Source organism: Oculina patagonica, chromosome 4 (genome assembly GCF_052425735.1).
Source record: "Oculina patagonica isolate OP01 chromosome 4, crgOcupat, whole genome shotgun sequence".
Classification (NCBI taxonomy): domain Eukaryota; kingdom Metazoa; phylum Cnidaria; class Anthozoa; order Scleractinia; family Oculinidae; genus Oculina; species Oculina patagonica.
In genome coordinates, this window is record NC_135761.1 from 23,932,433 (window position 1) to 23,959,650 (window position 27,218).

At 36.5% G+C, this 27,218-nt stretch overlaps 1 protein-coding gene across 4 annotated transcripts; it reads right to left on the reverse strand.

The window, feature by feature from the left end:
• Window positions 1-186: 186 nt before the first annotated feature.
• LOC144649897 (protein CBFA2T3-like) lies at window positions 187-27,218 on the reverse strand. Of its 4 annotated transcripts, none has more exons than XM_078509494.1 (11): window positions 27,189-27,218; window positions 6,809-7,158; window positions 6,337-6,426; window positions 5,569-5,759; window positions 5,129-5,165; window positions 4,667-4,715; window positions 4,367-4,429; window positions 3,762-3,850; window positions 3,028-3,175; window positions 2,318-2,574; window positions 187-1,855 (listed from the first exon to the last, which is right to left on the reverse strand). In XM_078509494.1, the coding sequence occupies exons 2-11, from the start codon at window positions 7,139-7,141 to the stop codon at window positions 1,559-1,561; spliced, it is 1,554 nt and encodes a 517-aa protein (XP_078365620.1). In that variant the 5' UTR covers window positions 7,142-7,158; window positions 27,189-27,218; the 3' UTR covers window positions 187-1,558. The 4 variants fall into 4 exon arrangements, with proteins under 4 accessions (XP_078365620.1, XP_078365618.1, XP_078365617.1 ...); XM_078509492.1 differs by lacking the exon at window positions 27,189-27,218 and adding an exon at window positions 23,230-23,508 and having other exon boundaries at window positions 3,762-3,847; XM_078509491.1 differs by lacking the exon at window positions 27,189-27,218 and adding an exon at window positions 23,230-23,508.

The following is a 27,218-nucleotide window of genomic DNA, read 5'->3' on the forward strand; positions in this document are numbered from 1 at the left end:
TCTTTCATATACTTTACATTGACATCTTATCAATTATCCAATCTAAATATTGCTTCAGAACGACGCACGTCATCATTTTCAGATTTGACCTCGTAACAAGATGTTTTTGATGCCCCTTTCCAGCTCAAAAGAGGACTGGGAGCGAGAGATCGTCTGCACACGAGTGACGTATTTTAAAGAGTCGGATTCAACATAGACAAGGTCGAGTTTATTTCATATTTACAAGTGTTACATGAAGCTGTTATTACAGATAACCGATTGGACATGAACAAAATTCATTAAAACATTATGCTCCTAACAAGGAAGCAACGATTGAAAAAAATTATGTTGGGAAAGACGTTTAGAGAAGGCAGAGAATCATGCCAATACGTAACGAAATTCACAGAAGGGCAGCGATTCCTGTACATAATTACATTCCGTTTGCAACATGGCGCTAGATAAACTAATTAAGACCTGTATGCTGGACGCGAATTTTGTGCGTAATGTTTTGATTTAGAAAAAAACTAGAACAAAAACAACTTGTAAAAGTAATTGAAAAAAAAAATGAAAAAAAAATGAAATTTAAGCCCATTGGACACTGCTTCCAAAATGCGCAATTTTAAACAGGGCTTCTTATAGCCTCCTTAAATATTTAATGGGCAAATTATTTCCTGCGATTAATTAAAAACTTAAGAATACTATTAAAAACAGAATCAAGACTTGAGAAAACCAGCCAATTTTGTTTACGAGCCATGAATTCAAGTAACCTCACCACTTTAGGTACAACTACCGAGGGTCAATAATTCAGTGGTGTATGAAAGCCTACTTACTATTAAATTTCAGGTTAAATTCTAATGTGTTTTAGTTAAATTTAGCAATTTTAACTTCTGTATTTTCCAGGAAATATGAGACATTGTACGTCTGTACGTCATGAAAAGAAAGGCTTAGCATTCCCTGGAAACGCGCAAGGAACGCGTCTGGAACCCAGGGGAAGCTTTAGGAGTCCAGATTGAAATGTTGCATGTTTCCGCAAACATCGCGAGTGGAGAAGATTTCGTGCCATCTCTGTTTATTTAACGTTAAGGTGCTGGTCATTAAGGGCTGTCTGCGATCACTGACGAGTGTTCAACAACGAACTATTATTTTCATGTACAGAGTTGGTTTAGCACTTTCGATTCTTTGCTTATCGCAATGAGTGCCCGCCTACTGGCAATGCGATTCAAGAATTGACCTCAGCGAAATAGCAGTAACTACTGAATTCTATTTATGCGTTTAGGAGTAGTATAGCTACTCGAAGATTCCTTGGCTTACACATAACCACGATATTTCGTGACGAAATTGTCAAAGCCCTTCAGTAAAATCTACATTCTTCCTACGAAACCAATAAAGGGCAAAGCAACAAGGTCAGCGATGATTATGAGCAAAGAAAACCACATTTTCCTGACGGTTCAATGTTCCCTCGACCAACGAGCGAGACTTCCCATAAGGAAAATTTCGATTTCCTATCGGGGAGAGTCAATTCGAACTGTTTTAAGCCGCAACACGAATTCATCACTGTTCTATCCTGCAGTAGCTTGTTCTACGTAGAGGGGGTTTTCATGACGTAATCACTAAGAGACGTAATAGGATCCGAAGATGAAGTAGGGGTAGTCATTCTTGTAACAGCGGGACTGGTAGTGCTATTGGACTCCTTGGGTGAGCCCGCGGACTGAGGGCCTCCTCCCTGCGGATTCTCCTCGCCGCTGGCCTGAGCCTGCTGTCCGCACACGTGATGATGGTTTTCCCAGTCCTTGTGTTGACAGAACGGCCCGCAGTATCGCGCCACGTTGCAGCCGCTACACGTTTCAGTGGCCTTTCGACCGCAATTCCAACAACTCTACGGGAAGAACAACGAATATCCCCATAAGCATATTAATATCTAGAGACATGTGTCACAATTGGGATGACTAACTGTAGAAGTGAAAGAAAGAAACTAAGAAAAACGTCGGGGAACAAGCAATTTATTTTCCCCTCGGAATCTCATTGAGCTCTCATTTTCTTCTAACGCAGACACACACACGTGATAATTTTCGCAGCATTCGCAAATACATGTGCAATTTTGTGATTGGTTAACAACACTCGGAATCTCTTTGGGTACGCTTACAAGGATTTATTCCCCCGATTATGAAGTGTCCGCCAGATAACCAGCCCAGCTTAACTAACTTGGCTTCCTTGCAACACATAGTTGTTAACTTAAGTTTTGGTAGTCACCTTAATAATTTATTCCATGAACATCAAGACAGCGAACATTACAAGCGATGGTAGAGGTTATTAGGAATATATGCAAAATGTGCCCTACCTCACTTGAGTCACTTTGGTGATTTGACATAGCTAAGGTATCTTCGGTGGCCTGCCGGCGGGCCTCTAACACGGCTTTCTCCATTTTGCCATGCGCGCTAGCCACAGCTTCATTGGCTTTTTCCTCCGCGGCACGGACCGCTTTCTGTAGTTCGACCACTGCTTGTCTCTTGACGTCACTCACAGCTTCTTCTGCGCGACGTTTCACTTCCGCTACGCGTTCTTCCGTTTGTTTAAGCGTTTTCGCCATCAATTCCCCTGAAACGAGACGACCCAGGGACTATTTTAGGCCATTTACTCGCACTCCAAATGAAAGTGAAAAAGTTTTGGCTTGATACAATAAAAAACTTCTAAACAGGTGGTACAAATTCACAGGAGTAAAGATGATCACATGTGGACAAGAATGAAACGTATTGCAAGAATAAAACATGAATTCTGTTGAGCCGTTAGGAATCGCTTTCTACAAGGCATGAAAACCTGGCTAGTAACAGTATTGTAAAGATTCCTTAAACGAGTAGAAAGCGTTTCTTTTCCTTCGGGAGTGGGGGGGAGGGCGTGGGCTGCGCCAAAAATTTAATTCTGCATGCGACTTGATAGTTTTTAACCTCCAACACAGATAGACCCCACAAGATTACATGGCGAGCCCAAGGAACGTGTGTGTAGTATGCTAGATGCTTTTATATTAAAAAATCAATTAGGAGACAAGCTTACCTGCTCTCCTCTTCACTTCAGCTTCCGTTTCTTCGGCTGTTTTTCGTGCCCAGGCCAAGAGCTCTTCCCGGTCCTGACCGCAGCGTTGTTGAAGGACTGACACAGCGCGCTTAGTCTTGTCAACCATACCGATTATACACTGCAGCATCTGAAAACCATACAAGATTTTTAAACAACAATGAAGAGGGGAAAAGATGAAATGTTCATAATGTCGCGAGCGAGGGACAAAGAAAAAATCTGAGTCCCTGACAGGAATCGAACCCATGGCCTCCCAGATACCGGTTGGGCGCTTTAACCAACTGAGCTACGAGAGACTCGTGGTGAGCTGGGCCATTTTACTAGGTTAATATGTAACACGCGTCCTGCATACTGCTAGGATCAGCAATCAGTGGAGAAAGGCACTGTGAGAGTAAAGTGTCTTGCCCAAGAACACAATGCAGTGCCCCGGCCAGGGCCAGAACCCGGGCTGTTCAACTCAGAGTCGAGCGCGCTAACCATTGGGCCACCATCTTTATTATTAATAAATAATATTAAAGATGGTACCATCTTTATGATTTATTAATTATAATAGCATAATACTGCCAACTACAGGTGCTTAGCTTCATTTTCCTGCACTGCACCTGACAAGGGTGCCCATCTAGGCAAACAGTTTCAAGTATTAACGTGTTGAGTACAATGACTGCCAGAACATGTACTTTCCTTGAGAAGCGGAATCTTTTTAGGGCAAAGCTTACCGTATCAACATGTCTCCAATCATCCATTTCATGTTTGTTATCGAGCAGTGCTTCTGGCATTGTCGGTTCACCGTCACGTGAGCTGCCTGCTGTGAAATAAGCAAAAAACCCTATAATATAGCATTTACCAACCCTAAACAAATACTACAGCAGTGATGAATCTCTGCCTTCTCTTTGCCATTTCACAACACATTTGAGAAAGAACTTGATATATTTTAATTAAAATTTGTCCCCTGTAATTTTAACAATTTCTTATCTTTTTAGTTATTATTACAAAACAAATAACTGATGACAACAAGTCAAAATTTAAATTTTAATACACATGTTATTATCTTTTTAGTTGTTATCTTATCTATTTTGGTTATTATATTACAAAACAAATAATTGACGATGACACATCAAAAACGGAAAAACTTTGTTTTCCTATGTGCCAACTACAATAAAAAAAATTTGATTTTGCAAGTTCACTCCAATTTCAAGACATATTTGGGCAAAACAATAAAATAATGGTTCAAAGTTTCGGTACCTTCATCTAGGAAATAAGCCCATTAGAATCTCTTTTCAGTATTTCAATTCATCATAACTCAAATTGTATTTAATATTACCTTGTGGCATTGTTATATCTTCCATTCTTAATTGACTCGGTTTATTGAGGCCACTGTTGTTGCCTATAGCAAAAACAGAAAGGAAAATAGTTCAGAGTATGATAAAAACTAATGCAGGCAGTGTGATTGGGTGATCAAGTTTAACTCTTTGGTGGTAAACTTTGAAGCCCAGCTTATTGGTTAAAAAGCATCACAATCATACATTGTGTGTACATGTAAGTTTAGTTGTTTTTGGTGGTTATTTTACCACAACAGAGATTTTCCAATCAACTTAATTATGGCATTAGTTATCATACTTACTCAAACAGGGTCTCTTGGGTATGGGTTTTCCTAGCTCTGCCATCATTTGCTACAAAAGGAAGACAAACACATTTGAAAATTATTGACTGTAAAGTGCTACCAAAAGCAAGAGGTTTATTGTGTACTTGCATACTAGATGGTACTGTATCCAAGGAAAGAACAAGAACAGGAGCTGGAAACCCTAGCAACTTTGAAAATCTACTTTCCACCATTTTCTATACTGCAAATTTACAAATAGGTATTCTAATTACTCACTCCAGAGTGCTACCAACAAGTGGAAGATTTATATTAGATAGTACCACATCACAATACAAGGACAGATATCTTTAAATTTTTGGAATCTGGCACCCTAACGACTTAACGACTTAACTTCTGTTATCCAACATTTTCTGTACTGCAAATTATTAACTAAAAGGATTGAAGACGGTGTACATAATGTTAATCAATCCATGTGTAACTTACCATGGCTAGGTCAGGAGGAGCTCCATTTTCTTTAGGTCTGTAATAGACAACAACGTAGACTGTGTTACTCCAGTGATATCACTAATGTCTTGTAACAGGATTATAATATTTAATTTTGTTGCTTGGCAGCATAGCCCCAACCTACGTAATTCTTATCTTTGCTCTTGTCATAATTATTATTACAAAGGAGTAATATGTATTGAATTCATAAATTCTCGAATACATGAACAGAACAGGAGAATTTTGCTCATTGAAATAACAAATGTTTTTCTCCCTATAGTTGTCAATTTTAAGTTGTCAATGACAATAATTTGACAACTGCCATTAATTTGTGAAAGTTGATCAAGTGCAATATTCAATCATTATGACGCTGGCAATAACTACATCTACATGTACATGTAATGGCAATAAACTAATTTACAAAATTTAACTTATCTCACCTCATGCCTTCAGAAGTAGCCTTCCGTTTTCCATTCTCATTTATTTCTAGTGGATTCAGCTCCTCTGGATCCAAGGGTGTTGTATCTCGTTCACTTAAAATATCCTCATGTTGCCGCAGATATTGCGGCGGAGTCTGTTTAGCCATTTGTGCACACTGTAGTAATTCCCTTTGTAACAGTGGTAAGTTTGCCTGAAAATTAAATAACATAAAATTTAACCGTCAAGTGATGAATCACCACACTTTAATTTAACCAGTAATACCAACACAAAAAAATGTCCTAGCGCCACTTGACAAATTTAAAAGTAGTCTTTTGAAAACAAAGAAATAATATGAAGCATCTAATGACCATGGGCCCCTAAACAATGAACTTTTGTTGTACTGCAATATAAATGTACCCTGAACTTTGTACTATGTTCATACAATACACACATTCTTTCTCTTAGGAAGAAATTAGACCAATATTAATGCAATTTTAAACCAGACAATGGTTTGCACTATTCAAAACATCCACTCATGTTATCCCATAACTTTTTAGAAATGCTAAGTATAAATGTTCAAAAATTGCAGTAATGATACATTCATGAGACACTAAAAACAGTGGACGAAATCCTTGTACAAATATTTATGTACACAATGTGATTTTTTGAAAACAAATTATGGCTTCAAAATATTATTATTTTTTTAAATAATATTAAATAGCTGCATCGAAAAACAAATTACACTGAATAGAGATTGATTCATATTTTATAAGCACTGTTAAGCCTACCTTCAAAAACGGTATAACAAATGGTCTAAGGGGAAAGTTGGTAGCTTCTTGTAGCTGAGCATGAAATTCTTCAATGGACATTGTCGAATTCTGAAATAAAAAGAATCAAGGGTAAAGATTAAGTGTAAAGTCAATCAAAAGTAAGTAATTACAGACATAATCATTTGCTGATACATTCTTGTCTTGATTTTAGTGACATGTAGTGCCATTTTCAAACGATTTAAAATGCACTTTTCCTGACAGAACCTTTGAAGCCCTCTAAACTGGCTGGTTTGGATAAATGATATTCCATAGGTACATATACTTTGTCTTGAAGACAGTGAGACATGAGAACCCAATCAAATTGGTTATGACTGACACCCACCTCCAAGAATGTTTTAAGTCTCGACTAACAGAAACTAACACAAGTACAGTCATGTAAACTTTTTAACTTGAGGCAAGAAAAATTGTTAACTAAACAGTTCACACATACCACAAGATTCATCACGAGTCCTCTGACTCTTTCTCCAATTTCTGGGGATATGTCTGAACCAAACTGTTGCAGTGTCGTCAGAAACCTTTTTAACTTGCTCAGCTGTCTAGCACCACAAGCTGGAGGCAGCTGTGTCACGCTGTTCCCTATACTACTGGGGGAAACTGGTCCCGTGGGACTGGTGTGAACGCCATTAACAGCTGGTGAAGTGGAATTATTGGAAAGTGACCTTACATCAGCCACAACCGGTACAGATGAAGGGTTTGCATTTGGGGACGACACTGGAGGTCCCTGAGGGGGGTGGGCTGCTGGGTCTGTCGGTGAATCTGGCATGCTTGCCTCTCTTAAATCTGTAACATAAACAAACATTTTGTCAGTGCAATTCTTTCTTCTTTTTAGTCATTCCAACCAAACCCCCGCTAACAACCAACCTTCACAGGCTGTGAATACTCAGCAGAAGACCTGGGTGCACATGAACACTTTCAATCTCAAATAATAAAACACTTTTTCCTCAGGCAATCTGCTTGCAAAAGGTTACAACATATATATAGTTTTAAAATGGCTCCACATTGGTTTTTTAATTGCATACATGGTGAAATTTCAGTGGATTTTTAAATGCATGTCAAAACTTAATGATTAATTAATAAACTAGACATGGATCCAACTGAAACATACAGAATTTCTATGGCCAGACAATCATACACATATATGTATAAACCACATGTTTTCTCAGTTATCATAAAATTTTTCACCAGGGTTCATAATTATATTGTCATCTTAAAATAATGAATACATAAGCCATCATCATTTGCCACGATCGTAAAAGTGAATTACAATGTATTATATAGAGGATAAAAGGCACACATTTTTGAAGAAAATCTACATCTCTCCTTGGTGAGTCAGTCCTATAATCAATATAAATCTTGAAGTCAAATATCATTTAAATATCTGATTCTTAGAGTTGAGTTTATTCAAACAGCCACCATACCATATCATACCATACCATACCATACCATACCATACCATACCATACCATACCATATAACGTAACACATGCAAGTCTTTAAACAAAACTGTCCACAACTGTATCATGCAAATCACAATCGAAACATGCACATGTATACAAACTATTGAACAATTCTGTTGGTTACATTTGCACAATAAACACTCAGATACTTCAACTTCTCCAAATCAATTCTAAATCAAAATAAATGACAATTATATAGTTTATATATCTCAACTTATGTGAATATTGTCAACTAAGTAAGTATCCTGCCTAAAGGACATTAATGTGATTTTAAACAAAAGCATAATAATTTTCTGACAAAAAACACTTTTTCTACGAGACGAAAAAAGGTTTAAAAGAATCTCAAATGGTCAAGGAAGAAAAAATTATGGATTAATGGATTTGGCCAAAAAATTGCCTGATTTGCATACCCCTGCTAACCTTTCAAAACTATTTTGTAACAGACCCTATAGGTTTAAGAGATATTTTATTGAAATGTACATCATCTGCAAAATGTCTGACTATTAAAACCAGCCGATTGTACTAAATGATCTTTTACTCTATTACAGACAAAAATAAACTAATTCCTGAAGAACACAAACATGCATCCAACCCACAGAAAACAAGTCAAGCCTTGATATTAATTTTAAATCTAGTTTACCAAATCAAATATTTACGACATTAATTTCAAACTTGAACATAATAAACTTTTGGGAAATTGTAACTTATGTACAAACCACAAAGCTGTCAATGAAAGCTAATATAGTGCACCAATTGTATGTATAGCTGATATGTTGTGTTATTTTGCCAAATAGATCAATACATGCTATGCAATATATTTAAAAAGCATTACAATATTGTCCTGGCATGAATTACAATAAAAAGACGATAAATTACATATTATATGAAATCAAATTAGAAAAAAAGTTATGCCACAGTTGAGCCACGCCAAATACGTTGATTTATAACTGCTTCCAATACATATGACGGGCGCTATTTTCGTTATCACAATGATTGACATTTCACTTAACCTATGGTCACTGACTGGAAAAAAAATGCATTTTCCATAAAGCTGGCTGGAATGTTGTTGTTATCACTGACCACAATTGACCGAGAACAAAACAACAGTTGTGCTTGACTGAACATAATTAAATTCAAAAGATAACAGTATATTGGCATGATTCATCATCGTTCATGAGTTTCGGAGAAAATATGTTTCCTACCCTAAATGATTTGCATAAAGACAGTTTATAAAGACAAACCCTAATCCAAACTTAACTACACAATTCACAACAGCATCCCACTTGGGACCAGACAAAAACATTTTTAAATAATAAGAATAATACTAGTTTTCGATGTCACGTTCTAGAACTATCATCGCTAGATTTCAACGAGTCTCTCGCCCTGTTTGAAGAATACAATCCGTGGTTATTCTTTCCTAAGCATCGTTTTACCAACATGAACAAATTTCGCCACAAAAGATTCTTTCAATGTTTGAGTCACGAAAATGATTGATGTCCGAGAACGAAGTAGCAGTTGAAAAACACGCATCAATGACACGATGGGCTTCTAATGACACCACGAAAATGCTAAAGAAACACAACTTGACTGCTGAATTTAACTTCGCTATAAAACATGTTACTTGTGGCAAATGAAACATTGTGTAATTTAACAAGCAACTTGCTACCTTATAAAAGTAACACATGTGTTTTGGGATCCAATCTTACAAATTTCACCCAAGAACGATGTCCACAACAAACAAATCTACAGAGGAAGAGCGAAAGGAAATAAAAAACTGAACCTCGTATATCATATTCACCTATTAAAGAAAGGGATTTAATAACAAGACGTTTCGCTCGCTGACCAGCGAATGCGAAAATCACGATTACAAAAATCAGAACTTCCAATTCTCTCTTATGAAACTGTCAGAGACTCTAAGACATATTTTATGTTTAAAAATAGCATTCTGAGTCGTTGTAACAAATTTTGGTAACGCTGTATGTCGTTCCTCTCGCCGAAAACATAAATAAATAAAAGCTCATGGCTCCGTCTAAACAGCGCAAGCTTTAAAAGAAATTTGATTTGCATCTCAACTTCCTCGTGTCTGCGATGGTTTTATAATGTTACGCTCCTTTCAAAACAAATCCTCAAATCTTTAAGCGATAACCAAGCGTATTCTGGAGACCTTCTGGTAATCCATCGCTAAACAAAACAATGGACAACGAAGCAAACTCCGACGCCATAAAAGAAACTCGTCACTACATAACTCAAGGTGGCGCTTTGGAAATTTCACGAACGGCCACACGAGCGATCCCGAAAAAAGGCAACTTTGAATTATGCAGTCCACTGCTATGAAATATGAGCAATATATGGGTAAATACCTGAAGTTACAGCCGGCATAACCAACTCTTTGCTACGCGAGAAAGGGCCTTTAGTTTGACTCCCATCGAGTAACACAGCCACCGGTGAAGCAATTAATTAGTGACGTCATGGAGTGGGTCACGTGAACCAGGGTGTTATGAATAAATGAATAAAGCTGACGTATGAAATATCACAGGATATTTTTTATGTATTGTTTATCATATTTCTTTAACACGTGCCTTACGCTCTGTTAAACTGAGAAAAAAGTTATCTAAAAATGTCGAATTTTGGTCGAAAGTGCTATCTATTCCATGCTGAAAAGACATTTTCGTGGAAAAAATAATCTTCATTTGAAAAATATCACCGAATATCTTGCTTAATATTTAACTAGCTGTCACCAACACAAAAGTAATTTCAATTTTCATTTTCTTGTTTGAAAAGCGAAAACACAAATTGATATCGATGCCGTGCGGAAGCAGGTTCATTTTTATGGCAAAATTTTCGTTCGTTAATCAAAATGGCTAAAAACGTGGCGATCCGAATTAAACGTGCAACGAAAAACGAAAAAGTGTGTTTTGGCGCTCAATTCACCGAGATTTTCCCAGCCGCCTTCCAAACACAATATGCAATATCGGCGCAGAGATAACACTTCTTATCGACTATCAGGTGGTATAAGAGGACTGTAAACAGCTGTGCATACGGGAATCTAGCGACTCGATGATGGCAGGTGCAATGGCCCAAACCCTCGCGCCATTGTTTTCGTTTCTAAATATGGAAGTCAGGCATCGTTGCTAAGAAAAACTGAGAGCCTGGGTTCCAATGCAGATGCTACGATAGCTTAGTTTAGAGACTTCTTTTGTTGCAAAACATTAAAAAAGATAAAAAAAATTACGAGATAATCTGTAATGTAGAGGATTAGCTATTTTGAACACGGTGAAAACCCGAATAGATTTCGTTATCCGCCTCAACCTTTACAGAACTAAAGAAACCATATGCTATAAAAGCTTTTCAGTTGCTAAAGTAATAAATAATTAAGCTCAGATTCATTAAAATAGATCTCTCGCACACGTGCCCCCATGGGGAATAATTATTTTAGCCGAAGTCGAACAGCGTTTCCGTGTAATATGATACCTACTTGTGCGAAAAACAAAATGATCGCATGACTTGAAACACACGAAAACGCTCGCGAATAAATTAAGTGCAAAAATACAAAAATAGAAAAAATGGCCTGTTTAAATTGTTTTTGTCGCGTCTGTGAGGAATCGAAAAAGAAGAAAACTATCACCAGTAAAACCCTGCAATGCATGCTCGATTGCGATTGGTCGATTCTGCACGTGCAAATTGTCCGATTGTTGGTGTAGTTATTGTATCGTGTGTACATCTGTTCTAGCCACTCAGCGAAGGACATTAAAGAAAGCGAGCTGTTTTCTCCTGTCGAAACGACGTTCCATTGACAACTTATGTTTTATTTACACAAGCTTTTCTAAGTGGTGCTGGGGCGGTGAGGCGTTCGACAAGGCCAACTGTATGACCGTAATTGCTTTCCCAACGATATGAAAAAAAAATATTCCACAAATATATGAGACCGATGTGAGATTTTACCCCAATTTTTTTAAAAAAAATTCCTGGTGATTGGAAGAAGCAAATTCACGGGGTGAAACCAAAAATAGAGCGAAATTTAAAATGATATCTGTGATAAATTTTTTTTTACCATAATCTCGTAACCACCAGCGAAAATGAAATTCATAAAAATATCTATTTACAAAATCGCGCGAAGCTATAAATGCAGAGAAAAAAAAATCAATGGCAAATTCATTTTAAAACAAAAAAATCTCATACCGTTGTATTTATGGTGATGCATTCCGCCGACGAATTTCATTGACCCTTCGATGAATAGAAAAAAACAGCGGAAAAAAGGCCTTGTATTGAAGACTATGGACGACTGTCTCGCACACAAACCTGTGTAGCACGTAAAGGCGTAACGAATTGAGGAGCTTTCGCGCGGAGAATCACCACCTGCACATCCGGGACCTTAAGGCAGCTGTTGCAGCTGCTCCCACAAAGTGCATGTCATCATTAATTAACGAAAGCTCGGCATTTGACAGATATAATTCCGTGAATTATTTACATCTGCCTCTCTGGCATCAACGAGGAGCGCCAGCGAATTAATAAATTTAGACGACTTCGCTTGGAAATGGATGGAAATCCTCGGTATTACTTCCTTGCCCCGTCGAGCCGGGGTTTATTCTCACTTAGCGCGTTTGCGCGCCTCGCTTGTAAAACTACGCGTTTTCAATGTCGCAGAAACTTCGAGAATTTGTCAACGCCAGCGAAAACTTTTATTCGGTTGATTTCGTTGCACCTGTAGCAAAGCTTTCCTTAAATGGAGAACGGCGATTTCGCGGACCACGGAGGTCACATTATTAACAAAGGGTCGCGAGCTATTTGTAAATACCATCTTGCTTCTTTTATTTTTTCAAAAACTTCGCTCTTTTATTCTATTTTAAACCTCATCACAAAAAGCTAAAGGAAGTTTTGGGCTCTCGAAGAGAACAAAAACTTAAGAATGCAAATGATTTTCGTCCCTAGTTATACAAGAAATAATAAACTTCAGAAAAGTGATTGGCAGGGCTCTATAGAAAACATCTGCTGGTTTATGCAAAACTTAAAGCAAGAAAACCCATCAGCGTGTATAGGAAACTTCAGTAGGGTGCCAATAACAGAGAATTAATATTCTTTTCTTATGTGCGTAGCTGAAAGTTATCTATGTTATTAACATCCTACGCAATGTTTGAGTCTTCAATGTGTATGTCTTTTAGCTTTGAGAAAATTTTTGAAATGTTTTCGTGATTGCTGCGTTGAAATGGTTTCCTATTTACGTTTCGAACGCATAAAGTTGTTTGCAAGCGATTTATTTTTGTTTTTAAAGAAGCGAAATGGCGCTCCGAGAGGCAAAGTCGCGTAGGCGCCGAAATCTGACAGAAGAAAAATTAAAATGAAAAACACAAAAACGTCAAACTTTTTTATTGGACTTAGCTGAAATTCAATAACAAAAGGTGGTCTCTCTCAAGTATTTTCGTTTTCAGATGCCGGAATTAAAGAGCACCCTTAAACAAATAGTGCCATTTCATTGTCAACGTATAGTCAATTCTCCTCCGACAATTCGGAGCCTCAATTAAATTGGTCGAGTTTTCTCACTTTTCGTCTTTGTTTCCGCATACATGAATTTAATAACGCTGATAAGGTTCAATCCGTAGATGAATATGAAATTCAACAAGAGCAAGGTGTTTTCGGTTTTACTCGATTTTTTTTTTTTTTTTTTGGCATTTTGAAGGTCCAATTTTGATGAAAATTTTTAATAGCCATTGAAGGTTTATGTCATTTAGCAAAATTTCAATGTGTGCCAAGCATGGTGTCCTTGACATGTTGTAAGTTATTGCGATTAATAAGCAAAAGTCGCTGCCTTTCCTAACATAAAATTTGCATTTTAATTCCTGTTCTAATGTGGCCACGGATTTTGTGTTGAAAATAAAAACTGATGAAAAGAAAGATTGCATTAACTCCGCCATCCGAGCTGCATATTAATCACGAATCGATCAAACAGGGGAACAAACACATGGCAAATAGCATTCATGATAGTTTTCGACAAACTTTCCCGTCTTTCGTTTCCACTAACGATATCTATAAATGATATTTTCCAACCGAACAAAGAAATTGTTATTTATGGAAACGTAATTTACTAAAAAAAAAACATTTGTCCTCTCGCTAGAATTTAAACAGAAAGATGTGTATTTATTGTTCTCTGGAAAAAGTGACATTGGAGAGAAATTTTTACTATAATACCATAAAAAAGGGCAGTATTTTTCAGCGAAAAGTCAAAAATAACAGCTACATAAAAAATTATATGATTAAAGTGTATTGGGTCGATTTTTTTCTCTGATTGAGCTGTCAAGCTGCTTTTTCGCTTGTGAGCCGGTTATCTGGCGATATGTATGGGTTTTGTTCGCCAACCGCCGGAAAAAGTGAAAAAAAAAGCCGGTTAAATCCAGTTTCTTGCTCAGTTTTTAAGGAAAAAATTAATTCTGATCTTCTGCGGAAGAAATAGCAAATCAAAAATTTTGTTGCCATGAACATTACGATGTTTATTTTAATTTGCATAATTCAATAAAACTCATAAAAATCAACCAATAAATTCAATGCTTTCTAGAGCCAGATTTTTCCTTTTCTAAATAAAATTGCCGTTTCGTGGCAACAGGACTAAAGCAACGGGATATCATGGGACATTAAAGAATTCAAGTATTCTAACTAAACCATTGGATTTCCCATGAATAAAAAGTACTAAAAAACTTGCTAAAGAGACGCAATGTTTATTTATGAAAATTTGATTAGGTGCATTTAGGCATTTAGCTATGACATACAATGTCAATCACTCGTGATTGTGTATATGAGTTTTGGTGATATATTTGACCGCTAATAACCATTACATAACAACCCAATGGCTTTCCAATCACATACTCTTTGAAATTTAATAAGAGATAAGCAAACATTATGGGCAGACATGAAGATTATAGTCGGGGATGCTATCCACACAAACCTGCTGTGTCTGTCAGGAGCTTCGTCACGGGAGGACAGCCCAGAACATATCTTGAACGCAAAGGAAGAAAACCTAATTGTGAAGAAATCAAACCTGCAAAACGAAGAAGACGCCCAGAAACAATTAAGCGTGCACCATCCACCGAGCCACCGCAGCCAAAGACGCTCGTTAACAGTTTTAGTACAATTTTTAATAAAAATGTGCTATTATTTTTGGGTTTCCTGCGACACAAAGATTAACTTAAGTTGCTCAAAAATATGGTAAAATCCGTGACAAAAGCCCCTTAAACCAAGTAAACGAAATTTTGTAGCAGTAAGCTATAAAACGTCTGATGTTAAAAGGCGGTCCTTGCTCCGGATAAAAGCAAGGTGTCTCAGCAATTCTTTCTTCTTTCCATCGCCTTAAGACCAGATTTGTTCACGAGAAGGTCTTCCAGCCTCCTCCCTTCTCGCTGTTTCTTTAATTTTCTATTATCCGTTATTCGTAATTTGTGGCGCGTTCTGACTCGCCACTTTTGCTCGAGAATTACTCTGTTCAGATTTAGATTTATCTCCGTGTTGTTGTGATCTTTAGTTTTTGGTGGTGATTTATCCAACAAATACGGTATGTTTGTCTCTGTTTTACTTTATAGAGAAAAATTCACGATCATTAGCTAAGGTTAATGACAAATTTCCCTTTTAGACGCTTCCAATATCAGTTTTTCATCGTCTTCCGTGATCGACAACCAAGTAAGAGTCCAGGAAAATAATCCCAAACTCAAGTGCAACATTGTCGTAATATCAACATGACGCACAATGTCTAAATTACATGTATACCTTATGTCTAGTCATGTTACAAGTGCGCAAATGTTTCAGTAGAGAAATCGCCAAATTGCAACGATGCGCGCAACAAATAAACGTGTTTCAGCTATCTGCAACATTGGCGCATGGTACAAATATTAGCCATTTACTGTCTTCTGGCTATCCAATCTCTAATCCAGCCCAGTTCAAACACAACAATAACAATCGATTTCTTTGTTTTCTATAGTTTTCCTCTGAGACAAGAAGTACTTAACAGTGGTGATGGCGGTTACGTAATTGTAAACCTCCACGTCAGTGCTCAGTGTTGCGCAAAATAGAACAGTGTAGCGAACACGTGTTGCCTTACATTGATTTGAACTGCGCGCAAATTTGTCAGTGCATGTCTTGGCCTTAGGGATATTTGTTTTTCATTGGTATGTTTCAAATACGGGTCAAATAAAAGGTTTAATACGCATTCCAATCGAAACTCAAAGAATTGTAAATTGTTACACCCGAAAATTCTCGAACCTATTTTCATTGGTTATGCGCTATACTTTGCAATACTTCGTTTACACGCCAACAAGCATCAGTTTAGTAGCGGACACAAGGTTAAATATTTTATTAGCTATATAGATTGAGATTCATCGTCTAGCAAGCTCAGGAGAAAAATCTCTCTTTTGTTTTGTCTATCATGAAGTCTTATTTACTACTAATTTGACAATACAAAATGAATTAAGAGGAAATATCTAAACATTCTCGAGTTAAGTACAGTTTTGTGTAATATCTTAAACAATTTGCACCACGTGTTGTGTTGTTTTGACGGCGATATCTAACTGGAACACTAGTTTTGATGTTGTTTTTTATTTTCTAAATAGAAAACGAGGAATTATGATTGAAAAGATACCTGTTTTATTGCACGGTAGAGAAGTAAATAAGACAAAAGGTCGCTGACAAAATGACACCTGTCAAAAACACGTGTAACTAAACTCAGAACAAAGCAAATCGAAATAAAATTAGAAGCAAAGTTTTGAAAAGTTTTTATCTCTTTAAACAATTGCTTTGATTTTTCAAAATTAGTTATTTGGGATGTCTGGTTAACACTGAAAGCAGATTCTGACTGGTTTGTTTGGGGTTTAAGCCTCAAGATGTAGAAATCTTCAAAATATGAATATTTGAAGCATTGGAAAGCAGCGGGACGTCGCAAAATTTTTTAATGGTTTACGACAGAATTGTTTTACCCACTAACTCCCGGAACAAAAGGCAAGTCATGTCGACTTAAACATTAAATTAATTACACAAGCACTTGACTTCATAAAAATAATAAATCTCTAAAACAATCACCTACAATTTTATTATTACTATCACTATTATTATTATTTTTAGTAAAACAAAGGTACAGACCAATCAGAATTTTAACAGATTAAAGCAGTACTACGCCTTAGAAAATCTCTTATATGGGGAACAAAACAAAATTCTTTCCTGAGAAATAATCTCTATCTGAAATAATTATTTTAATCTTTTCACCAGTGACAACAAAATGTGTTTTCTGGTCTGTAATTGTTGTATTCATTTATTCACGGAGGATCGTAGGGCGTTGGTGACGCCGGGTTTAAGCGGACCTGTCGCTCCGTGCTGCACGTGTGTGTGCGTGTTTTTGAATGGGTTCCGCAGCCGGTCTAATACAACACTGATGACAGTTACGTCTATACATCTGGCCTTTCGGTCGACCAAAGCTGGCTTTTCCTCAACAATACAGGTGAATAGCAGGGCAGGTATCACACATGCTAAACCAACGCAGGTGGTTCCCTGTCTCTCGCTTTCTTTTTCTTTTAAACAAGTCTGTTGAGGCATGTAAACATTGTAAAGCGAGACATAAGGCCTCAGGGAGTGATATGGAACTCATGTTTCGTTAGTCAGGTGGGGCCCAGGTGTCGTTTGTCCATTTTGTCTCGCAACCCGCAAGTTTTTTTTTATAATTTTTTTTAACAACACATGCGTGAATTGCTGTATTTAAAGTGTGCGAGAATCTTTTAAAGAAAAGATTTGTTTTATATTTGTAAAGTCTATATGACTCGCCTCGAATTTCTAAATCTCTGTGATGCTGAATAAACTCGAGTTTTCGTGTCTGAACTAAGGCGGATTAGAGCTCAATGAGAATCTATACTGATCCAACTAAAACTCTCAGTGGAAAAAACTAGTAACGTATTTTTTTTTTAAAATACGTTCACAAATAAAGTTTCAGCTGCAAATAACAGATAGGAAAGCAAAGGTTCATTGCCTTACGTTTTCTGTTGTTTTTTTTTTAAACTTTTCTTTACAAAAATTTTTTTTTCCAAAACTAAATTCACATGTTGCGTGATACTGTTAAACGACACTGAAAACTTCCCGGAAGTAAGATAGTAAGGAAACCTCTCAAATGAAACTCCCCGAATTGGGGTGAGCATGAATATTGCCTGGAGGCAGAAGCTTACATGCAAACTCTTTGGACACCAGTGAAATAAATTGAATCTTCTGCGGGTAAATAACAAAGTACCAGCGAATTATTAAGTTCTTCTTTCGTAATACTTTCAAATCTTGTCCAGTCTTATAGCCATTTTTGTTACTTTATGATAAAGTTTGTTCTTTTTTACCTTCATAAAACTATTATCAGATTTTAAGGATTTTATCAGTTTTAAGGTAAATTCAAGCTTTTCTCTTGGTAAAGTAGTTTTTTTCATCGCAAACGACGGCTTATAATATCGGCGTGAATCTTGTGGAAGTTTTTGACTTCTCACGGTGAGATTTAAATTTGGTAGGATCGGGCTTATATGAAGGTGGGGGGGATTCACCAACGGAAGACCTTGCTCGGAAATGCTGCGGAAAAAAACACAGAGAAATCCGCGAAGGAAATGCAATAGTGAATTGGACTACTGGAACAAAACAGCATGATTTAAACCGCCGAGCACACAATAAACATATTAAAGTGAGACCACATCCGTTACCAGAGCAAGTTATTTTGTCGCCATAAAGTTCAACAACTTATGTAAGGAGTACAAAAACTTTAACTGCATTTCAAAAATGGTTCGAGACCTGTTTGATTTTTTTCTTGATTTAATTACTTCTAGTTTAATTCCCTGTCGGTTCCCCTTTTAGATGCTTAAAACACATGTTGGCTCTTTAAAAGCGACCCGCTGTCAATAACACTTGTTTTGAAGACTGCCTTTGTTTCGATTTTGTTGGTTGATCTGACGGGAAAATCAGCATTATAAAAGCAAAGTACGAATTCCTGAGGTTGCCGGGGAGTTCAGTGCTGAAAAACTCACACATGCAACAGGTGCAAAGAAAAAAACTTCGGGTTCGACTATCAGATGCGAATACATTCCTTTAAATTGAGTAAAATTCAACGTGGTGTACTCGCGTGAGGCCCGCGCGAGTTTTTGAGGAATTTCAATCACCCTGGTTTCAGGCGAACACGTTTTTTCCATGTGATAAAAGCACGAACAGTCTATAACTGTTCGCATCAAGCTTTTGCCATCGGGTAAGCGTTTGATCGGTTATCTGAGTGCTAAGTGCTATGTTGAACTCGGCTTACAGATGTTGTTGAACACAGTTCGGTAGCTTTAAGCATCACATCGTGGCTTCCCATACAATCGGTCATAAAACTGGTGTATATGAAATAATAGGTAATGTATCTCCTTGGAAAGTAAATAACCTGATATGGGTAGTGGAATGCCTTTCAAGATATCACCTCCTATTTTAAACGATTTTTTTCAGTTTAAAAAAAGCGTAAATGTTGGAGTCTTCGGAACACTTTAATAGTCTTTCATATCCCACAACGGAAGAAAAGCTCTTAAAATCAAATCTGCGATCACATTATCCTTTCCTTTTCTAACTCAAAATTCTAAAATAACACTAGCCAAGAGCTTCACTCAGTATAAGAATCTTTGCAGCGTCCAGATAAAACTGATCTTTCCGGCTATGTAGGTCGACCGTGAACACCGCTACAATCAGAGTCAGAATCTAATTTCTCCTCAGTTATCATTACAATTGACAAGGAAACAGGCTTGTGAATTAAGCAACTGATCTCTTCAGAGGCAAAGAGAACTCGGGACTTGCCCGAGATTTTAGTCTGACTAGGACAAATTTGTAAGAGGATACTTCAGTGTACAGTATCGCTGTTTTTTTTGTTTCGAGAAAGCTGTTTCTGACTTTTTTTTACCTGTTTGCAGCCAGCGGGATACTGTGAAAGTAAAATATGATGATACTTGGCGTTGGCGTTGTATAATCATTTGCGTTCACTTTACCAAGTCAACAAACAAGCTGGTCTTGTTTAATGAAGTTTATTTTAGGATGGCCACGCGCGGGGGTTTCCACAAATGCAAGAAATACAAAGTCGCTGACAGAATCGTATTGAGTTTACTTCTTATTTGCTCAGCCCCAATAAATACCGTGAAAATTAATCACAATTAGCTATTAGCCAGCACATTTGCCGAGAAAATTATTTGCATATTCTTTTGTGAATGCATCGCTAAGTTTTTCATTCGGGTTTATCTTTTTGTGCTGTTTTCCAAACTTCTCAAACAGTTAGAGCGCCAACAACCGTAAAAAAGATTTAGTGCATGGCTTGTGACAGTTTCCTATATGCCTTATAAGTCTTATAAAGTCTTACGCCATAGGTAGATTACAATTGGCGATACTTCGTTTAAGCAGTCATGACGGTACAAAAGATATGTTTCAAGTAATTTGCAAACTGACATTCGCAAACAGAAATATTAGAAACGACGCACATATTATTATTGATTTTTTTGTTCAAACATTTAACATTGTAACATTTTAAAAGTACAATTTTCTATGGCTAACTCGGAAGAACGCTTTTTGGAACAGACAATTTTTTTTTTCATTTTTTTTTAGATTATTTTCTGGTTTATTTTTTTGTCTTCAACAGTATGTGACGCCGGCGATACTGGCTCTACAAGATTCTTTTAATTTTCGTATTTATTTGTTTGTTGGTTTGTTGTTTTTTGTTTAGTTTTTTTTGTTATTAGCTTGAATGTGTTTCACTCATCTTGCGAGGTAGACCTTTATTTATAACGCCTATCGAAATTTACTTGAGTTTTAACTTGAAACCCATTTTCATACGGTGCGCCTTTTGTCCTGGTCCATAGAGCGCGAGTTGAAAAATGGCGGCGCGTCTCAGTCCCAGATTTCCCTCGGTCATTTTCCACTCGCGCTAACTCCTTTTTAACTTCACGCTTGAAGAACTACAGTAGTAATCAAAAGGAGGGACTGTTCCTAGTCTAAACAAAAAGAGAAGATGAAAGAAAGCAACTTTTGTGTTCTTTGAATTTAATTGTCATTGTAATTGCAAAAGCTTAATCCGTTAATCGAGAAAACCCGTGCGCTAACAAGGGAGACAAGATATCAGTCCTAAACAAACCATTTAATTGTAGAATATTTTCAAGAATAAAGTGTAGTTATAGTTACAACCCTGGCACATTGAAAAAAGGTCTTCCGCCATATTAAACACACACCTTGCGTGATGGTTTTCAACTCAAAGTAACACCATCTTGCTCTCATTGAACGTTTTTTACTCATATAAATGCTGTTTAAGTGATATATGCCACTTGAGTTTAGCTTTAGCGCATTGTAACATATAGTAAAAATGAAAATTCTAGTTTATAATAATGAAAACTATAAGTGCAATCACTCACATAAGTAAGCGACATCTGTTCAAAATATTCTAATTATTACAAAAATTTGGGATAATATATTTTTTTAGGAAAATAAAGCGTTTTTCGGTTGTGAATTTGAAATCATCAATTTGTAAAAATAATTTTTTGAAAGTAGAATTTACGAAATTCGTTTCGGAAACCAATAAGCTGAATTGATAGTGCATATTTACAACAAGTTTTCTTCGCGTTGGAAACAAGTTTAAGGGCGGATTTTAATAACACCTTTTCACGGAAACCTTAAATATAAATTTGGAAATGATTGTAACTGATCAATCGCTATCGAAAGAAATGGTTTTGGAGGTAACTGAATAGTATACTATATTTTTCGTCAAAAATTTGAAATAGTCTTTTATCGCTCATAACGAAACGGCGGGACTCAAACCATCGCAAATTTCTATGACAACGTGATTGACAGTTTCTATGGGTTCGCGCCTTTTTTAAAGCACTGTATATTTGAGTCCTGCGTTTGTTCAGGCGTCCTTATGGAATATATTCAGCTGTTCCAAGGCCTTTTCGGAAGTAAAATCTTATTCATTAAGAAACGCACGATGCTCAGAAAGACTTTCAATGCAATCACCACGCAATTTTGTCAGGATCGAAGGCATAACAAAAGAAGGAAAAGACAGACAGACATGGCTCGATTCGTAACAGATAGCACCTTTTTAAACAAGGTAGCCATGAAGTGAAAATCTGTTGCCTAGAAACTGCATTTTTGCGCGGACGAAGCGTTTCGTGGGAACATGCTTTTTAGGTTTTAATCATAAGAGAAAACATCACGTATCCTGGAGACATCATGACAAGCGATTCTAATTATGTATAACTAAGAGGCAGCAGAAAAAAGCCATAATGGAGAAAAATAAAGGAAAACCAAACAACGCGAGAACAGTGGAATCAAAATTCATAAAATTAGTTCCCCTTTTTTTGTACGTTCGGAAATCGTTGAATTCTCTGGAATAGGCTTTAAGATTCGCAATAAATCGATAGTCTATGAGTCGGATTTGAATTTGTAAACGCGAAAGCTGTTTTCATTAAAACTGTTCGTTCGAGTATTTCTGTCGCGTGTGGCATTAATCAAAATCTGTTTTGGAATATAGCACGTCCGGTTTAAAACAAAAAACGTTCACTCTGTTGGAAATTGTTCAATTCATAACGTTGATCACCGTAGGAATATACCGTGTCGTTTAGAATTCAATAAAATAAAATGTGGCGCGAAGACTGCCCGTCTCAATAAAACATTTCGGTAAAAAGGCGACAAATTTAACCGCTCCAGTGACTTGAATTACGCTTAATGGTCAGGCGTATTGAAGTGTCTAACAAGCTGCAGAAATAAATATGACTTATTTATGAAGCGGTTTAAAATAAAATCCAAGGTTTTGTTGCGGACACAGTTTGCGAACACATGCCAACTACAGAATGAAATTTTTAACTGGTGACCCAGACAAATACTACGCTACTTGCCAACTGGAATAATCGCCATGAAATTGAACCGAATTTGTTTGACTGACGTTTATAAAGTTGCGGCATCTTGCTCTTTAGACGATTCAAATTTGACTTGTTTCAAAGAGAATACAATTCGAAACCACGAACTATCATTATGAGTTGCGATAAAATCTCGTACAATTTTATCCTCAATCAGTGAAGCGCGCTGACCATCGATGTGAGAATTCTAATTCTTTTTCTCATTTTTCTCTACTGATCAAAAAAAAATTATCAAAATAATATTTTGAAACCAGTCTAACCCATTATTCTTCCTACCTTGCGACAATCCCGTTTACAGTGAATTTTCTAGCCACAAAGAAAACTTGCTCGAGAATTAGGAGTTTTCATTCATTGTGCCAAATGATAACCTCTTCTAAAACATTTGAATAATGCAAACTTGATATAAAAAAATTTAAAGGAAGTCTTTAAAAAAGGAAAATATGAACGCCTACATTAAAAAACTTAAAGTGAAAGTAAAATATTAAACTTACATAATCTTCTCTGGCCGGGATAAAGCTTGGAAATATCGCTTTCCAACATGGTAGGGCGTTTTCGAACACGAATCAGGTGAAGTCTCTGTTTAGTTGGTAGCATTCGCTGTTTAAACGCGCGAACTCTCGCTCATAGTTCACACGCCGTCTCAGGTCAAGCTAGTATTCACGGCGTTCAAGCTGGTCGCAGTCGCTGCAGCGCAAGTTTACGACATCAAAACCAACTCTCGATCGATCACAGTATGTCGCAGGTGTTCAATGAAATAAATGCATTCACAAAAACGCATATTTGTTTACATGTGGCGGGCGGGCAAACATCCACTATTACTTCGTCTTGATTGTTAAATCCTAGATGCGATTAGTCCTTTCAGTGAGCTTGAGTGATCACGTGACTGCAGCAGGTGCTCGCGCGCGGAAAAAAAAACGAAATGAACCAATCCACTCACGCGCGCGTTTTTCCTTCTAAATTACATTGACAACTCGGCAGAAAACTAACGTCAATTAAAAACATCGTAAAATTTCTTTCTGCAAGCAATTACTCAAGATAAAGTGCAGTCTTTGTACTATTTTTATTTAACCACATTCGGCGCTAGAACACAGGGTTAGCGAGAAACAGAACGCCGACAATAAAAAATGGATTTCTAACTAAGACGTGTTCAAAACACGCGAATATCACACCTTATGGTGATAATTGTAACTTTCAACATTAATCAATATTCCAAGGTATAATTAATGAAGTTATGAGGCAGGTGTAGTTTTTCTTCTTCAGCTGACTTGAGTGAAGAAAAACCCCGTGGCGGACAAAAGTTGGACAGGTGACGCCATAGGCGATTGTAGAACAAACGAATAAAAACTTAGATTGAAAAAAAAAAAATCGATCAATTCACTGTCTATTCGATTGAAACGTTTTTAAACATCTTGTATACGTGGGCACTGTGTTTTATCGCATTTTTTCTCACTCTGTTCTTGTTACGGCTTAAAAAAAATCGATAAAGATGGTTAAATTAATTGCAAGGTTTCTAGCACCATCTTGTCAATTTGGCTGGCCGGCTTAATTGCTTAGAAAATTTTATGATGGGTTTTTTCCTCAAGAACAGTTGATGACGCTTGAGTAATTGCTCTTTTTATGGCTCGGTAGGAAGCCAAAAGTCAATTTCCTCCGTGGCATCTCTACCAGGTTTTTAACGCCTTTCGGCTCGTTGTAATCGGCATGTTATTTTTATGAGACATTTTAAATTGCGTTTCGCCGCGAATTTATGAGGACTATCTGCGGGGTGATGAGAAACAACAAACGTAAAAACACTATGCATTCATATATTTTGTAGACGGTTTTCTCGATGTAATTACAGTACAGGAAAATATAAATACAACAAATTGCTATTACCTAGATGTCTTGTTTGTAATTGGATAAGACCTGGCGCATTTCAATTTAGTTCAAGGACTCAACTGCTTTCTGCTTTTCAATCGAAATTGCTTTTCAGGCGTGTAAACGGAAGACTTGCTATGACAAGAAGATCAGTTAAATTACAAATGTTGCAAGCGTTGACTGACGGTGATATTTCGTGGATTAGAAAAACAATTCAAATCAAAGTTCAAGTTAAAAAAAATCTAACGCGATTATTGTACTTCTTTTCGACACAAAAAATGTTCTTGTTTTTTTTTTAAAAAAAAACCTATGACTTTGCAGAAAAATCTGCAATAATATAGAAAAATCGCGAGCTGAATTGGATTTGAAAAGGTTTATGTTACTTAAGGCGCACCAGGTGAAAACTTGTCTACGCGCAAAAATATTGAAATTCGTAATAAATGCGTTTTGGATAGGGCGTGTAAAGCTTGAAAAAAAAAATTGCGATTAAAAGGCTTTTTTCGTTCTAAAAAAGATCCATGGGCATTTTTTGAATTTGGATTCGAATCAATTGTTAAATTGTACTTTAAACCAGCGAATAGATTTTTTTTAGCAAAGAAAGGGTTTTATTTTATTATTCTTTCAATGTAAGAAATGCATATGTAATCCTGGGAATTTTCACGGAAGTACTTAATTCTTAATTGTTTGAGTTGCTCGCTATACTCTGTGTATGATTAATAATCAACACAAAATTAATCCTAACAACCTATAGATCGACAAGTCATGCGTTTTCAGTAATTTAATTTGGAGCAAATAAGGTCATAAAAATCTGAGAAAAGACCAATTGAAGACAAAATTGAGATATATTGTTCGATTTTTACGAGTCTTAACTAAACCTCAGAAAGCAATAAACCTCTTACAAATAACGTCCAGATTGTTCGGTTGCATTTCAAAGTTCAATTATCCGCTAATTTTTCAGCTTTTGTTATTTGGTGACTTTTCAGATGACTTATAATCCAAAATCGATTTGTTGAAAAATACGCAAAGCCAAAATAAAAAAGAAGGAAGCATATTTCCCGTAACTGAAAGTGGTGCTGTATAGCGGGGAGACTGATTAATATAGCTGATTAATAATTATGCGCGCAGATGCGCACACCCTTCAGTCTTCAATAAAACAAAAGTTTCAGGTCATGTTTAAAATAATGAACACAACAATAACCATGAGATTTACAAAGAGCCGAAATAAAGTACAGTTTTTATATGTATTACATATAGTATAAGGGTATGAAACGTCAAATAATGTCAATAAATTCTGTAAAATAAATTTATTGAAGCATGTAGTCTTTAAACTAAAAACAGCCATGATAAAATATTTTGCTTATCAAATCTGAGGGTTTCAGCAGTAGCATGATGCTTTCATGGTCTCTCTGGGTTTTCTGTTCTTGCGTTTTTTTTTGCTGCAGTCTTTGCAAGAAAACTAAAAACATCTATAGTCCTTTTACGTCCTCGAGCAGCAATTTTTACTGGATATTTGATGTTTACAAACTGCGCAAAAAATTCTAGAATATAAAATGTTTAAAGTAGGGCAAATCATTTTGCATCCTTCAGCTTGCCACGCACCGGGGGGCAATTTTTTTTTACGCCCACTTCAAGATGGCCGCCACTTACGGTCGTCGACTGGTAACTAGTACCTGTTAGCCTGCTATGCACTCTGGTTAGCCTACTATTCACTCTGGTTAGCCTACTATTCACTTCGGTTAGCCAACTTCACTTCGGTTAGCCTACTATGCACTTTGGTTAGCCTGTTTACGGTTAGCTATCGATATTTGTAAGGGAAACACGATATATAGTTAAAATTTACGAATTCTGGGAGCCGAACCCACTCGTCACGGACAACGCATCTTGATAAAACTGGCAAGTTTTTTCAAGTTTGCTGTTCTTTAATATCCGTCCTAATCTTCGTCAGTTGAAACCATCTTCGATTATTTTGGCGTTTTTATTACTCCTTTGTTGTTTTTCTATTTTAGAAAACTATTATTTTGAGGTTTCCTTCCAATTGGAAGTAATCAGAAAAATGACTTAATCTATGCGACATGCTCCTTTGAAATGACTGATTTAACCATAAAAAGATCACTTTAAATTCACTTGAAGAATACAATTAGACGAAACTACACGAGAATAATATGTGAACATTTCTAGAGTATAAAATAGTAAAACCCATGCCTTCAATAGATTTATTTTATGTATTTTCTTTTGAAATACAATTATCCGATTATAAGAGCAAATTCTCTCAAAGAGATTATGGCAAATCCGCAAGAGACGGTAAGAAGAGATTCGATTTTGATCTTAGAATTCAAAAAGGTACGGTCAAAAGCCTGAGTATTTCTTAATGGGAATATACTATGCAAATTTAATTAAATCACGTAAGGAAAAAAGGTACGATAAAATGTATGGAGTTGAATTCTCTGTTTTATACGAAATGTTTTTCAAAGCAGCGAAATCTCGCTTGGAAACTGTAGAGAAACGTCCACTGAGTTTAAGTTTTCCCTTGCAAGTGGTTATAACAGTACAATTGCAAATTACGGCACTAAATATCAACCCCAGTTTAGCTTACCTTCAATTTCCAGGAGTAATGTCACTGGTA

Bases quoted from the DNA above. Each gene is read 5' to 3' on its own strand.
- LOC144649897 (XM_078509491.1), bottom strand. From the start codon at position 23,332: ATGCTACCAACTAAACAGAGACTTCACCTGATTCGTGTTCGAAAACGC. The intron at 5,760-6,336 runs GTAGGCTTAACA...TTTAATTTTCAG, and splicing joins TTGTTATACCGTTTTTGAAG to GCAAACTTACCACTGTTACA. The intron at 3,851-4,366 runs GTAATATTAAAT...CTTATTTCACAG, and splicing joins AGATATAACAATGCCACAAG to CAGGCAGCTCACGTGACGGT.